This window comes from Rhinolophus sinicus, chromosome 14 (genome assembly GCF_057876585.1).
Source record: "Rhinolophus sinicus isolate RSI-liver-muscle chromosome 14, RSI-T2T, whole genome shotgun sequence".
NCBI classification, from domain to species: domain Eukaryota; kingdom Metazoa; phylum Chordata; class Mammalia; order Chiroptera; family Rhinolophidae; genus Rhinolophus; species Rhinolophus sinicus.
In genome coordinates this window covers 78,668,137-78,685,515 of record NC_142514.1, presented here as the reverse complement: position 1 = coordinate 78,685,515, position 17,379 = coordinate 78,668,137, and the positions used below count along the sequence as shown (strand labels likewise).

Below are 17,379 nucleotides of genomic sequence, written 5' to 3'. Positions count from 1 at the left end.
TTTTCACACTGTAACAGTGTCAAAACAACTTATTAAAACCAAAATAACAAAAATACTAAAACAATTTTTAAAAATCACCATAAGCCCACATTTCTGTAATACAAGAAAAACTTTTGTAAATTTCACATTTTTTGAAAAGATGTCTTTGGGGTGCTGGACCAAAATAGTGACCCTCAATTTAAGGGAATAAATGGTGGCACTCAGGAGCAGAGCGGTCAGAAGTGGGTAATCTCTGATTTATATATAGAATGCACTAATTTCCTTAGGGATATTAGCAAAATTCTATTTTGTTCCATTATGAAAAATAAATAAATCTATTCTCCATAACACCACCAAGTGATTTATCAAAATACATCTCTCAGAGGACAACTTCAGAATTCATTAATACATGTATGAGCTAACCTTGCTCGTGTCTCACAATTCAATGACTGACTCAAAGTTTTATTCTCCCTTCAAGTCACAATTAATTTCGCTTTCCTGCATGCACCAGGGTTTCCTTATTATTTATTTATTTATTTATTTATGGGAGGAGGGGTGTCAGGTGGGAAGAGAAACATAATTCCGAATGAAGATTCTGAAATCTCATTGTCATGGAGATGTCCTGTAGGAATTAGAAATATGGCTCAGCCAGGGGTCTAGACTAATCACTCAAGAACTTCTGATTGAAGACAGAAAACTACACATAAAATTCCAGGGTGCTGGAATTTCTTTTAGCATCCATGTCACCATAATCTGTACCAAATAATTATATAACAGTATTACAAAAACAGCAGAACCATTTCCAGATATGAATCTTTAGTAACTCTAGAATTTGAACAGAAACAGGAGAAAATCAAACTTAACTGCATTTTTCACTGCCTAATTTGCCTTTTTCATTGATGATTCAGTAATGGACTCTCAAGGCAGTTTCTGGCAGATGGCATACAGGTACAGGTATCATCAGTAATATGCAGCCACAGACTTTGCTAACGCAATGCTGTCTACCTCTTCATGAAACCTTCCCTGGAAATGACCATACATGTGCTGTATACATGAGACCCACCTCAGATTGAAAGACACAAGTGAAAAGGCGAGCACATCACATAGAAAGTGTCATGAGACAACGTGGCTGGACTGTCCCAGCATGGGAACTAGAAATGGGGTATAAATTCCACAGATAAATCCAATCACAGAGAGGATCAGAAAACACTACAGCTGAAATCTAGGCTAGAGTGCCCCAAAGTCGGGTGGGGAGAAGTGGGATTGAATAAATCCAGAACCTAAATTATAGTTAAGAAATAACTGCATTTAATTAATTAATTATATAATTATTTAATTAATCAATTTTTCAATGTTTATACCAGCTTTATTTATAATTGCCCAAACTTGGATACAACCAAGATGTCCCTCAGGAGGTAAATGGATAATAAACAATAGTACCTCCAGATAACAGAATATTATTCAGTGCTAAAAAAAATGTGCTATCAAGCCATAAAAAGACATGGAGGAACCTTAAATGCACATTACCAAGTGAAAGAAGCCAATCTGAAAAGGCCAAATACTGTATAATTCCAACTGTATGAGATTCTGGAAAACGCAAGAAGATCAGTGATTGCCAGGAGTTAGGAGGTCGGGCAGGAGGGCTAGGTGGAGCACAAAGGATTTTTAGGGCAGTGAAACTACTCTATGAAATTATAGTGGTGGATACATGTCCATGTACATTCATCAAAACCTACAGAATGTGTAACACCAAGAATGAATCCTAATATACAATAGGGACTTTGGGTGATTACGATGTTTTGATATAAGTTCATGAACTGTAGCTAATGCACTGCTCTAGTCAGGAATGCTACTAGTTGGGGACACTATGCCTGTGTGGGGACAATGGGAATATGGGACCTCTCCATACTTTCTGCTCACTTCTGCTGTGAACATAACTGCTCTAAAAATAAAAGTTTATTAAAAAAAGGATGTGAACTCAAGGGACAAGATTTAATCAACTTAATGATTTTTCCACCACTTTATCCAGGACTTTCTTCAGTAAGACAGGTATGGTTGTGGAGAATGTGATTACTAGTACACATTGGTGTCACTAAGAAATAACTACATTTTAATCAAATGCTTCAATGCCTTAAAAATGCTTAAAGTTGTGTCAAAGTTGGGAATGTGGTTCATAGGTAAGACTAAACACACACCTCTATATTCTGCCAAGTACAAGAGACAATGGAAAAAAAAAAAGAAAAAGGACATGAATGGTTTCAAAGGTCAAAGAATAAAACTGTACATGAGGCATATAAACCTGAGTACGGATGCAAACCACATCACTACTACACACTCACTAGAATTAGGAGCTGTTCCAGAGTGAAATGCAGACTGACCACGCTGTTGTCCTAACACAGCCTGGCCACTGCTTGATGTTCTCCAAATAGCAGGTGGTATGGCCTGAGAACCAGCAGAAAATAATGTTCCAGATGATACAAATCCAAAACCTGGGGTATTTGGCTGGCTGGCACCTTGACTTTGTCCAAATGTTGGGGTCTGGTTCACACCAAATGATGGACTGGCCGGTGGTGCTGAGGGTCCACGGTCCACGATAAACGAGTAACCTAGAGGCCCAAATAAACACTTAAATCACCACGGCAGCTAAAATGAGATAGATAATCCTCAAGAAATCTCCATTAACTCAAAAGCAAATTTCAATCTTAATTTCAAACTCTTACCACGTGAAACAAATGCTACCAAGCTTTGAGTGATGATTCTAAGAATTGTAGGAACACAATTCTCTCTACCACTATTTAATAAAACCTAGTCTATAGAAACAAAAACTTCTATAACAAGACCTCTGACCTTCGCAGTCAAATTTTTTAAATGAAAGGAATATATCTAAGACAACAGCTGATCTCGTATCAGAAATTTAGCACATGGCAGGAATCAGCTAATGCTGTAATCATGAATATACTGCATAATGAGGTCTAACGTCTAATAAAATAAACCCCAGTGTCTGGTTACTTATGACTAGCATTGCAAACAACACTCATGGAAAAACGAAAGATAACGCTGTTGCTGAGATTAGAAAAAACTGCTTCCAACAGTTAATTATATCAAATTTGAACCAAAATATACATTGTGTCACATGGCGAATAACTCCACCATCGTGGATATGCATGACCTAAGGGCACCCATGCTATTTTGTGATAACTTGCTGCATTATTTCTAAGAGTTGACATACTTATAACTAAAGGCAATCCAAGCACAACATGCATGGGTATGTTTTTCTTTGGTAAAAGTACCTGCAGCGCTAGGCGTGGTTGCAGCTCCAAAGTTGAAACCAGACCTTGCAGTATTACTACTGCCGCCTCCTGCACCAGAGTCACACGGGGTAACAGCTGTACCCTTCCTGGAGGTGGTTGCCGATTTGCTCTCTTTAGTGAACAGCAGAGACTGAGACATAATGGATCTGGCAGAGTTGCTGAAGACCGAGCTGCCCTCACTGCTGGCCTGTCCATACACAGAGGCAGCCACCGCCGCCCTGGAGGAGGATGTGGAACTGCCAAATATGCTGCCAGTAGCTGAAGTAGCTGGTGGACCTGAATTAGAGGAAATGTTCAAGAAACTAAAATCAGGCTTTGCAGAACCTTGTTCTGGACTAACAGAAATTAAGAAACAAACAAAAATCTTTAACAAGTAATCGGAGAAAGCATTTTTTCCTACCCTACAATCTAAGAATTCATTAGAAAACAACTCTTTTTTATACACATTCATCAAATGGGCATCTGCTCTATTAAATGTGGGTATAATCACAAACATCCATCTCTTCCTTTACGGCTTATGGATTTTCTGTCTTACACAGGAAAACCTTCATCCCTCAGATTAATAGAAATAAACATATGCCTTAGATGGAAACCTAACCTAATACTGTGTTTGGATAGCAAGTTCACATAGGGGCAGATGGTTTTACTTTAGTCAATTTGATTTTGCAATTTCTGTTGGCAGGCTTATGACTTCAACTGGTCAAAATGAGAGCCAATTTCCTCTGCAGCATTCATTGATAAATGCATTCTCTGTGCACTAATTTTTAACTCTACCTTCATGACATATTAAATTCTAAATATATGTGCATTTGTTTCCTGTACAGTTATTGTGACTAGACTGTTTTAATTAGTGTAGCTTTACATTATGGTTTGCTACTTACTAAGTCAAATCTGTCTGTGTGCCTGCCCCTCTCCCCAAGATTTTTTGTGCATTTTCCCTTCCATATGAGTTTTAGAAGTAGCTCTGCTTGCCAAGTTCCATAAAAATCCTTCTACGAACCAAAATTATATTAGGGTGAAACTGGGAGGGAGAGGAATGTTCTCACTCAGGAACAAGTGTTAAATATGTCTTTATGTCAGCATGTGACAGGTTCTATAGCTATTACACAATATAAAAGAGAAATGTTAGAAAATACAAATAAGATATGTTGTCTAACTATTTAGTGCTGATTTGGAGAAAGGCTACTGATTGTTATATGATGATCGTGAATCCATCTGCCTTCCTGAAGACTTTTGAAAAACTTCTAATAATGTGTCAGTTCTAGTACTGTGTAGAGACAGGGCTGGTCACATTACAGGGTGGGTCACATGGCATGATTGACAGAAAACGGAGCACGCTGGCTCACTCTCAAGTCACTATATGGGAGCCATTCATTCTGGAACTCCCACTTATCTAAATTATCTCTAGCTGCTATCACTTCTTCCTATTACCTGAGCTCTCAGTTTTATTGGTATGTTCTCTTCCATCTGGCCAATAAAATTGTTCCCTGAGGTTCCACCTTTGGTGCACTACTCATCTTACCAGCTCACATCCGCTCGGATGATTTTAATCACCAACAAAACAGTTTCCTGACTTGTGCCTACAATCCATACTTCTGAGCTTCAACCCCATGGTCTCTTTCCACTATTCACCTGATTAATTCGTCTAGATGGGTTGTCTTCCCTGACATATTTCTGAAACTTTCTTCATTCTCTTTTCCTGATTAGCCATCTGCTGCTATTCTAGTTCAAGCTCCCCTTATTTCTTGAATAAGAGTCTTCTTATTGAGACGTCTGGTCTTGGTCCCTTAAATCCATCCATCAAAGAAGCAACCAGTGGCATGATATTCCTGTGTGGCTAGTCCTTTAAAAAATTAATTGTTCCAAAGTTTTATTGCTGCCACTTCCTGAAGGTAGCAGACCTCAGTTTCAGGCTGTCTTCTCCTACTCACTCTGCTCACTCACTTTCCGTCACTTTTATTCCCATGATGTATTCAAAAAGCATGGGCTAATGACTCCCAGGTTTGTACCTCTAGACCCGAGGGTCCATTATCAGTATATCCAAAGGCCTCACGTGTATCTGAAAGTCAATGTCAGCAGCTTGAATCAACATGTCTTCCACTACACCTTATTCTACATCCTCACCCTTATGTGATTTCCTTCGCGCACATCACCATTATCGTTGCCTGTATCATCCACACAACTTCCTAATCTGTGCACTGGTCTCCAAATTTTGTCACCTCCAGATCTGTGCTTCAAAAAGCTACCAAGTGACTTGTCAAAATACAAGTTTGACCACATCACTCCTCTACTTAAAAAGATGGCTCATCTTTCACAGGATGAGTTCAAAGTCATTAATACATGTATGAGCTTCCTTTGCTTGTGTCTCACAATTCAATCAAAGTTTTATTCTCCCTTCAACTCACAATTAATTTCACTGTCCCACATGCATCAGGGCTTCCTTATTATTATTATTTTTTCTTTTTTAGGGGAGAAGGGTGTCAGGTGGGAAGAGAAAGATAATTCAGAATGAAGATTCTGAAATCTCATTGTCATGGAGATGTCAGGTAGGAATTAGAAATATGGCTCAGCCCTTGTGTTCAGACAGGGTTTTAAGGTAATAACTCAAGAGCTTGTTATTGTAGAGATTAAACTACACATAAATGCTAGGATGCTCATATCATGTTTTTTTTAGTGTCCATTTCATCATATATCTGTACTAAATCACTATATCATTATATATAATTATACAAATATTATATGAAAATGATCATGAAGAATAAGAAACTTCAGATAAGAATGCATACAAAGAGGAAATATATGGTAGGCTGATTAACACACAGCCTGTCCTATCATAACTTGCAAATCTAGCCCCAAGAATATCATTTTAACCTCAGGATGGATTAGAAAACTTAAGATGCATGAGGAAATGCTCATCCAAAACATTTAAAATATTCAGGTGTTCTTAGTGGTTAGACAGAGAATAAAGTAAAATTTTCTACTGAAGTAATGAACAAAATCCTTCCAAATGGTTAAAAACATACCTGGTTTTTCACACATACAGGACACACATTTCTCGTCTTCAGCATTATTATATAAACAGCACAATGGACATTGCCAAGACCTCACAGGCCTTTTGAATTTCTTTCTTAAGGCACCAGTGGTCACAGTGCAGCCTGAAGATGAAGAGGCCACGGTTACAGCACTTTCTGAAGCCACTGGCAATGTAAGGACTCGCTTAATACCAGTTGCAGATTTCAGTGTTTCACTAGCTGCACATTTTATCACTTCCAGTTGATTTTGCACTAAGCAGGTATCACAATCCCGAGTTCCTACCACTGGTTTAAATTTGTCTCGCAAACCTGTCTCCAGTGCACAAAGAGTTGCTCTGCCACTTCCACTTGGTGTTCTAATTCCAATCTGCTGAGCAGAAGTGTTTGGTGGAAATTTCCTTGCTTGACAGGCGATGCACTTGTTGTCTGTAACTTTGTTCGGGAGTAGACAAATGTCACACTGCCACGGCGATCTAGCTTTTAAACTTTCTGAAAGCCTCATTCCACCAGGAGAAAAGCTACTTATTGCTGGTCTTGTGTATACAACAGCGTCTGTGGTGGTAGGCTGAGCCTCAAGAGAATCTGTCTTTGGTGATGTAAAACCTACCGTGGGGGGAAAGAGGAGTGAAAAGAATAAGGTAGGGAAGGCTTTCCTATCAAAACATTAACTGAAATGTTATTACTAGGAGAAAAACATATCGACCTTATTGCTGATTTATTACAATCCATTATGTACTAAAGAGGTGGTTTTCACCGAGTACTATTTATTCATCACATAATTAACAACTGACACTTAGACCTAATTAAAATCTATGACAGATGCTTTATTTATAAGATATCACTTTCTTCCTCTCAAAGTTTCTACTTATTATAATTCAACCAATACCTAAGTTTAGGCTTTAATTTGTAGTAATGTACTGACCTATGCTACTGTCATCTACTTTTCCTACACTATGTTTTGCCTTCCTGATGTCTGATCTACATACAGTATATTTATAGCTTTTTTCCCTCATCTGTCTCTCCTTTCAAGTGGCTATATAAAATAACTCCAGTATCTCTTATCTTTGAATTTTATCCAGTTATAATCCACTATTGTGGTATCCTCTACTTTTGGTCAAACCAGCTGAGTTGTGTAGATACGGTCAAGGTACAGATGTCCCTTAAAAATACAACAGAGTAGAAAGAATTATTTTTAATTCTATTAAACTCTATAGACCTTTACAATAGTAACAGTTCAGTGACAAATATGATAACCAATTCCAACAGCCATGTATCAAACCACCTGGTAAGTCCAAGTCCCAGCAATATGAAAATTATTAAGACCCGGTCAATCCTAATGAGCACAAGCTCATGTTACTCAAATCCATGCGTACACACCGTGACCAAACAGTGATTCCAACAGAATTGCCTCAAGTGACTCTACACTTATAATCTCAGAGCCTTTCACATTGTTACACATGGTATAACCAGAAAAGGTGTATTTAGACAACTAAGGTATTTATGTAGAACCATGGAATAACAGGAAGAAAAAAGTTTTTGTGCTACCAAAAACTGCTATCATTGAATGGATACACTGAAATTACACTTTATTTGTGGGAATGACACTTCAATCCTTTACTTTGAGCTAATTAACTTTTCTTTCACTCATACCAACAAATTCAGAGACCCGTTTCTTCAGCCTTTATCACCACAGGAAAAGAAAAGCGGAGGGGAAGAAGATATAGAAGGCTGTTAAGAGATCAGTGTAGATAAACTATACGAATTTGATGCTTACCTACTACTTGGTTCATTCTACTATGGGCATTCAGGAGTTCTACTGTATCTGCATAAAATCACCTGAATTACTGAAACTTCTACAGGCAATATACTCACTTATAAAATGAGAGGACTAGACTGAAAAAATGTAATTCTTCTAAATCATGCTGTAGAAGTCAACCTTACTTTGAAATTCCTATTCAATTATATATGAACATATCTACTAGGCCTAAACTCCCTGAGCTACTAGATTCTCTTAGAAACACTACTACATTCTTACAGTACACATCACAATTGAACTTGTGACTATCCTCTTTCATTTTCATACTGAAAACATATTCCTATTTGAGGATTTCTAGTCATTGACTTCAAATTATTACCTACTATTTTTATTCTATGCTAGACTGTCTCTATTAATATGTAATTCATTGTCTTATTCTATACTTGCTTCATAGTCTCCTTTTATCTTTCCCCTCAGAGATTTCATTATCGTGCAAAGTCTTTGAATTCTAAAGAAATAGTTTCTAAGATATTTCCCTCAAAATGAGTACATCTGACTACATCTACATTCAGAGTCAATTGCCTATGAAATTAGCCATAATTTTTAAAAAGTCTAATGTATACCAAAAATGACATTAAATAAGATCATGAGTTTATATTTAAAATTTCAAAGTATCTCAAAGGTAGCCATTATCTCACCAGGGTTTTTTAAAACATCTAGGACACTTCCTTCTTTCAAGATTATAGCAGGTCTAAAAGGGCTTCCACGATCTTCACCTAGCTGTTTCTTACAGCTTGAACTCTTCACTGAAATGTTATCTTGAGCTGTATTTGTTTTAATTATGAAAAATATTATGTCAAAAAGAGCACTGGACTCAAGTTAAGTGTATTAAAAAGAACTTTCAAAGATAATTTGGATGAAATTCTAAACCATTATGGAAAAAGTCACTGTAATTCAAAGAAAGTGAACAAATTTAAAAGAACAGGGTTAAGTTGCCATTACAAGGAAGTAAAAATACTATTTCCCACACTGTCCATCTCTCCTTCGACAGACAAAAAATAGAAGCTATAATTATTACACAAATAATTTTATTGGGAATCAAGAAAACCAAGCTGAAACACCGAAGAAGGAATGGCAACTAGCTAAAACGGATGATACATTGAATGAAATATATAACGAATACACAGAAATTTACAATATTGGTCAAAAACCTTAAAAAACACATTCAGCTAAGCAAGTTATTTCATTTCTAGAAATTCACCCTATGACTGAAAATATCCTTCAGTTACGTTGACAACCTGGATGATAAATGCTCAATGCGAGGCTAGTTATATACTTTACAGAACACTAACATGATGGAATGCTGTACAGCCACAAAAATCATTCTTAAAAACATTGTTATGAAGGGTCCAAGATGGCGAATTAGGTAAATGCTATACCTCCTGCATGACAGGATCACACTAAATAAATTATAGAACAACAAACTCCAACAATCATCTGAAGACTAACTGAACAGAAACACTATAGCTAAGGATATAAAGAAGAGGCCACGTTGAGACTGCTAGGAAGGGCAGAGACATGAAACCGGCTGACCCCAAGCTCACAGATAGAGGTAGAATACTGGGACAGACACCCCACTGGAGAAGGTCCCCTCCAGAAGAGGAAGGTGACCCAGCCCCATACTGGGCTTCCCCAGCCCAGGGTTCTTGTGCCAGGAATAGGACTTCCCACAGAGCCAGGACACTGTTGGCTCACTCTGTGAGACAGTAGGCAGGCGGAAACCCAGATGTCCTCTTAAAGGGCTTATGCACAGACACATTCACTTTGTATCCCAAAGAGGGGTGACAACTTGAGAGGTGCCAGAGATATACAGGAAAAGACTTAGATATATGGCTTCTGAGTGAGGGCTGGAGGCACAGCAGGTATTATCTCATTGTGGACACTGCCTCACGTGTTACCTACAGGAGGGATCCATCTTTTCTGGAAATCTCCATCAAAGAGCCAAATCTCAGACAGCATTGATCTGGTAGAATCTCCACCACACAGAGCTAGTGCTGCATCACCAAAGGCACTCTCAACTTCTGCTACACTATCCAGCCTTCACACATAAGAAGGCTCTCTCAAAGGATGAGCCCTGTGGGTAGCTGGCAGATGGAAACAGGCCTATGGGACCCTGGGCCTTTTGCTAAGCTGTCCCAGACCACTACTCTTGGCAGCTCTCCTCGGTTCACAGCGAGCCATGCCCACACACCTCCAAGTCCAGTACTGGCAGGAGCCAAATACATATAGCTTTGGGAATCCTACCAGGGAACTGCGAGCCAGTACCAGGCAATGCTGAAATGGGCCTACACAGGAACCCCTGTAAAGACACACCACACAAAACATACCAAGACCAGCCTCAGACCACACCAGAGCATTACCTGGTTAGCCCCACAAGTGGCACACTCTAAGAGGTGGTATCAACAGACACAGAGCCCACAGCGTAGATTCCCCCTCTCAGTGGTCAGCCACCAGAAAGCAGTTCATTCACTATGGTCATAGCCAATCCTCACAATCAGTCAACCTGGGAGTCAGTTCCAACCACTGAAGCAACAAAAGCAATGCAGGTTAACCTACAACAGGAGAACACACTCAAGGGAAACCTTGGAACACACACACAGGTGATCGGGGACATTGTGCCATAAAACCACAGCACACATACTACATAGGTCATCGAGAAAAGACTGAGAGACATAGCAGATCTACCTAATACACAGAAGCAAACACAGAGAGGCAGCTAGAGTGAAGAAACAAAGAAACATGTCCCAAATAAAGAACAGGAGAAACCTCCAGAAACTGAACTAAATGAAATGGAAGAAACCAACCTTCCAGAGTAGAGTTTAAAACACTTGTTGTAAGAATGCTTAAGGAACACAGTGAGAATTTCAACAAAGATACAAGAAGCATAAAGACAGCCGTATAAAGCATAAGAAAGAACCACTCAGAAATAAAAAATACAATAAGTGAAGTGAACACTACACTAGCAGGAATCAAGCACAGATCAAATGAAGCAGACAACTGAATCAGCAATGTAGAAGACCATGAAGCAGAAAACACCCAATCAGAACAACCACAACAAAAAACAAAGATTTTTTATGGGACCGGTGAGATAACATCAAGTGTTAACAACATTTACATCATAAAAGCACCAGAGGGGAAAAAGGGGGAGCAAGGGGTCAAGAACCTATTTGAAGAAATAATGACTAAAACCTTTCCTAACCTGGTGAAGGAAATAGATATACAAGACCAGGAGGCACAGAGAACTCCAAAAAAGAGGAAACCCAAACCCAGACACAGCAGAATAAAAAAGGCAAAGGTTAAAGACAAGGAAAGATTCCAAAAGCCAAGAGAAAGATAACCCATTACTTACAAGGGAGTTACCATAGGCTGTCAGCTGATTTCTGAACAGAAGATATGCAGGCCAGAAGAGAGTTCAAGGAAATAATCAAAGTTAAGGGAAAACACAGGCCTACAACAAGACTACTGTACACAGGAAGGCCATCATTTAAAACTGAAGAAGAGACAGAGAGCTTCCCAGAGGAGAAAAAGGTAAAGAATTCATTATGACCCAGCCAATCTTAAAAAAAAATGTGAAAAGGATGTCTCTAAGCAGAAGAAAGGAGGAAAAAACCGGATGAAGATAAAAAGTATGACTCAAGATGGCAAAACCTCTGTACCTATCAATAATCACATTGAATGTAAATGAATTAAATACTCCAATGAAAAGACATAAGGTAGCTGAATAGATACGAAAACAGAACCCATACATATGCTGTTTAAAAGAAACCCACCTCAGATTGAAATTCACTCACGGACTGAAAGTAAAGGGATGGAAAAAGACATTTCATGCAAATGGAAATGGAAAAAAATGCTGGGGAAATGATATTTATATCAGACAAAGTAGACTTTAAAATGAAGAGTCTAATGAGAGACAAAGAAGGACATTACATAATAATAAAAATGATCAATCTAACAAAAGGACATCACCCTAGTAAACGTTTATGCACCCTTCATAGGGGCAACTAAATAGATAAAACAAATACTGAATGACATAAAGGCAGACATTGACGGTGACACTATCAGAGTAGGAGACTTTAACGCTCGACTGACACAAACGGACAAATCTTCCAGACAGAAAATCAACAAGGGAACAGAGGCTTTCAATGACACACTTGACCAGATGGATTTAATTGACATTTTTAGAGGATTTCCCCCCAAAGCACCATAATATACGTTCCTTTCAGGTGCACATGGAACATTTACCAAGATAGTCCATGTTAGGCCACAAAACAATTCTCAATAAATTTAGGAACACTGAATTCATATCAAGTGTCTTCCCTAACCACAACGGTGTGAAACTAGATATTAATTATAAGAAAAAATGAAAAACACATGGAGCTAAATAATATGGTTCTAAGCAATGAATGGGCCAACAATTATATCAAGGAAGAAATGAAAAGATACCTTGAGACAAATGAAAACAAAAATACAACAACATAGATAAAGCAGTCCTAAAAGGAAAATTCATAGCTATGCAAGCCTGCCTCAAGAAATAAGAAAAATGTCAAATAAATAGTCTAACTTTACACGTAGGGGAACTAGAAAAGGAAGAGCAAACAAAGTCCAAAGTGAGTAGAAGGAAGGAAATAATAAAGATCAGAGCAGAAATAAATGAAATAGAGACTGAAAAACACAACAAAAGATCAATGAAAACAAGAGCTGGTTTCTTTGAGAGATAAACAAAATTAACAACACTTTTATTAAAACTTTAAATTAACAAGACTGACCAAGTAAAAAAAGGGAGATGACCCAAATATAATTTCACAAATGTAAGAGAAGTGACCACAGACACCACAGAAACACACACACACACACACACACACACACACAACACAGAAAATACTACAAGCAACTAAACACCAAAAAGGTGGACAATCTGCAAGAAATGGATAAATTCCTACAAGCATGCAATCATCCAAGGCTGAAAAAGAAACAGAAAATCTGAATAGATGAAATCAAATCAGTAATCAACAAGCTCCCAACAAATAAAAGTCATGGACCAAATGCCTTCACCGGTGAAATTTATCAAACATTCAAAAAACAGTTAACACCTATTCTCCTCAAAATATTCTAAAAAATCCAAGAAGGTAAAAGCCTCCTGACTCATTTAATAATGCCAACATTACCTTGATTCCAAAACCAGACAAAGCATTAAAAACACAAAACAACAAAAACAACAACAACAACCTAAAGCCAGGTACCACTAATGAAGATAAGATTCCAAAATCCTCCAAAAAATATTAACAAATCAAATTCCACAATATATTAAAAGATCATAAACCACGATCAAGTGGGATTCATTCCTGCTATGCAAGGTTGGTTCAATATCCTCAAATCAGTTAACATTATGCAACACATACAGGGAATGAAAAATAAAAATCATATGGTCATATCAATAGATACAGAAAAAGCCTTTGACAAAATTGAGCATCCATTTATGATAAGAACTCTCAGCAAATGTGGAAGAGTAGGAACACATCTCAACACACGAAAAGCCACATATATATGGCTAACCCACAACTAATATCATACTCAACAAGGAAAAAGTAAAAGCATTCTCCTTAAGATCAGGGACAAGACAAGGATGCCCACTTTCACCCTTTTATCCAACATAGCACTAGAAGTCCTAGCCAGAGCAAGCAGACAAGAAAAACAAATAAAAGGTCTCTAACCAACAAACAAAGTAAAACTGTCATTATTTGCAGATGAAATGGTACTATTTAAAGAGAACATCAAAGACTGAGTAATGAGTATTGGGGATTCAGTCGACCATTACACTTCTGAGAATGTTTGAAATGCTCTATCATAAAATATAAATATCCAGGTTTTTCTTCTTCAGTAACACCAATTAAAAAGCAGTTACCAAAAAATCCTGCCTACCCTTACACCTCACACCATGAACAAAAGTTAACTGAAAATGGATAACTGGTCTAAATATAAGGACTAAACAGTAACACACTTAGAAGAAAACTTAGGAGGTATGTCTTCATGATGGTGGAATTTTGGCAATGGATTCTTAGATATGACACCAAAAGAAAAAGCCAAACAAAATTTGAACTTCAATAAAATCATAAAACTCTGTGAATCTAGGGACATTACCAAGAAAGTGTGAAGACAGTATCAAAACAATCCGTTGCATTGGAGAAATTACTTACAAGTCATATGTCTGATAAGGACATAGTATCCACACTATCAAAAATGCTTGCATCTAGCAACAAAGAGACAAACTAATTTAAAAATGGGCAATAAACTTGAACACACTTTTCCCCAAGAAGATAGACAATGGGCTAACAGGCACATGGAAACAGGCTCAACACCACTGATCACTAGGGGAATGTGAATCAAAACCACAATAAAGCATTGCTTCACAACCACTAGGACAGTTATAATACAAAATAGAAAAATAATAAATGTGGTGAGAAGGTGAAGAAATTAGAACCAACATATATTCCAAATGGGAATGTAAATAAGCCAGCTGCTGAGAAAACCAGTTTTGTGGTGCCTCAGAAAATTATATATACAACTACCATCTGACCCTTTAACTCCATCCCTAGATATACGCTGAAACTACTGGGCCCAGTATTCAAAAAAATACATGCACCTGCATATTCACAGCAGCGCTGTCCACAACAGCCCAAAGGTGGAAATAGCCCAAGTCCATCAATGGATGCACAGAGGAGTTTTAGTATATCCATACAATGGAGTATTATTCAGCCATAATCGGAATGAAGGACTGATACATAATACAAAGTGGGTGAGCCACAAGCAACAAATGGCACGGTATGCCTCCAGAATAGGCAATACACAGAAACAAAACACAGATGGGTGGTTGACAGGATTTGTGGGGAAGGGGAAATGGAAAGCAACTGTTGAATGAATACAGGTTTCCTTTGGGAGTTATAAAAATGTTTGGAAGTAGACAGAGGTGGTGGCTGCACAACATTGAGAATATACTTAATCACACTGAATTAGTCTTTTAAAACAATTAATTGTATCTTATGTCTATTTCACCTCAATAACAAAAATATGCAAAACACCAGACTTACCTCTCATATCAATGTGAAAGGAAACATACGCTTTCATCACTTTATCATATTCTACCTTCCTTTATAATCAAAATTAAATTGCGTTTAGTAATTTAAGATTAATTGTAAGGATGCCCTGAAGTGTACTCAAAATGATGGATAAAGAACATATTGGAAAATTTTGCTGCTGTCACAAAGTAGTTAATCATGACTTCCACATTTTCAATCAGCTTCTTAATGACAGATGTGGTGAGAATCGGGTGTCAAAGTGAGAATACACAATTATCACCATTATATATATGTCACTCCTAATGCCTTAAAAATCTGGGAATTTCCCCAGATGTATTGAAACACAAAACTTGTTTGACAAATTGTTACTCATTCAACTAACATTAGTAAAGCATTAATAAAAATTGAGAAGGATTTTAAAGGCCTTTTCTCAAGAACAAGACATGGAAATAGTAATTGAATAGATTCATTCCTCTTGAATTTATACTTACATTAAAGAAAAAACAAACAAACTTTGTGCAAAGATTACACCTGAAATGTACTTGTTACTTTTTCTTAAGCAGAGCTGTTGCATTCAAAGAAAAATAGGATTGCAAACACACCCGTCAAATCTCACTTTGTGCCACTCTCAGAATCTATGTTCTATCTTCTACATCATCCAAAGACAAACACCCCCACCTCAGCACATAGTCAAATAAACACTTCTGGATGGGGCAAAAGAACATACCTGATGTCCCTCACTCAACACATTCTGTCACTGCAGCTACCTCACCCCCATAAAAAAATCACTCAACGTCTTCCTACTGCATTCACGGTAACTTTCAATTCTTTAGTATAGCATTCAAGAATTTTTAGAATTTAAAACTACGTCTCAAACTCTTGACAAACTATTTGCAATTTTCAAACTATGTCATGCTTTTTCTCTTGTTTCTGTACCCTTGCATTTGCTGTTCATTTCTTTGGTAAAATGCTCAAAAATTCTTGACCTTAAGTAACTCAGTCCGGATGATTCTCCAGTTCCAAAACACCAAACACTTGAAAGGAAACTACTACTATCACAACAAAATCCTATTAATGAACTAATTATCTGATTATTTGTTTTATTTCCCTCAATTATGTCCATTTCTTGAGTTTACATATTCTGAACAGAGGCCTATTTGCAGAGGCAAGCATAACCCTGACACGTAAAAATGCTTGTGAACTGAACAGTAAATCTAAAGATGGAATGCACTGCAATTATCAGGTAGACAAACCTTGAATTTCTTAGAAGGAGAGTTCATTTATAATGATACACTGTCACCTTATTTTGACTAAACAAAGACAATGGTTGAATTTGCTGTTGTCACTATCCCCCTCACAACCAACCTGTAACACTGACATTTAGGGAGCTATGTATCTCTGAGGTTAATTACTAAAAAGCATTGTCAAAAAGTTGATATTAGCTACTGTTTGCTTTTCTGAGCTAATTCCATTCAAATGAAGGCATTTATAGGAATTCCCAAAGGTTAAAGAATTTGAAATACAAATCAAATATCTCTAACTATTTTTATGTAAAATTTCATGAGAAATTTTTACTCACCTGAACTACTTGTAATTGGTCCTGAATTACTACTAGAGCCAGAAAGTTCTGCTGTTTTTACAACAGGCACCGTAATTGTAAGTCCAATCTGTCAAGAGAAAAGTGATCCTTCAAGTGTCAAATTAGTTTTAAGCAAATCTCAAATATAGAGATTTGTCATTCCAAGCCAAAAATACATTTAGTTTTACTTGTTCTAAGATTCACAGTTTTTCATATTTTACAATCTCTAAAATTGGGATGCTTCTTATAAGGAGAGGTGTGTCATAGCATAATAGCCATGGTTTTAATTTTGTAGGTATGTTCTTAGGCAGTACATAATGCTCAATTCTGGGTTTTAAGTGTCACTTTTTAATAAAAAATATGAGACCTTTGGACAATGTATAGATGTCAGGCATGCAGCACGGAAACCACAAAATGAACGGTGACAGCAAACAAGGAAACAGAGAAAAACAAAGGGCGAGATATGAAATTGATAAACATGCCAAATAAGGGTGGGATAAACTGGACACTAACTGAACTCATTCTTTTTGAAAATATTTGTTTCTTAACTACAAAGAAACAAACACAAAATATGTTCCTAAAAACCCAA

General features: G+C 37.2%; 1 protein-coding gene across 1 annotated transcript in view; it reads right to left on the bottom strand.

The window, feature by feature from the left end:
* LOC148755748 (nuclear pore complex protein Nup153-like) overlaps positions 1 to 17,379 on the bottom strand; it is a 44,865-nt gene that overhangs the window by 681 nt on the left and 26,805 nt on the right. Inside the window, 5 exon segments of the mRNA XM_088791365.1 lie at positions 2,319 to 2,585; positions 3,270 to 3,566; positions 6,314 to 6,925; positions 8,777 to 8,902; positions 16,791 to 16,898. Coding sequence (XP_088647491.1) covers positions 2,319 to 2,585; positions 3,270 to 3,566; positions 6,314 to 6,925; positions 8,777 to 8,902; positions 16,791 to 16,898 — 1,410 coding nt within the window.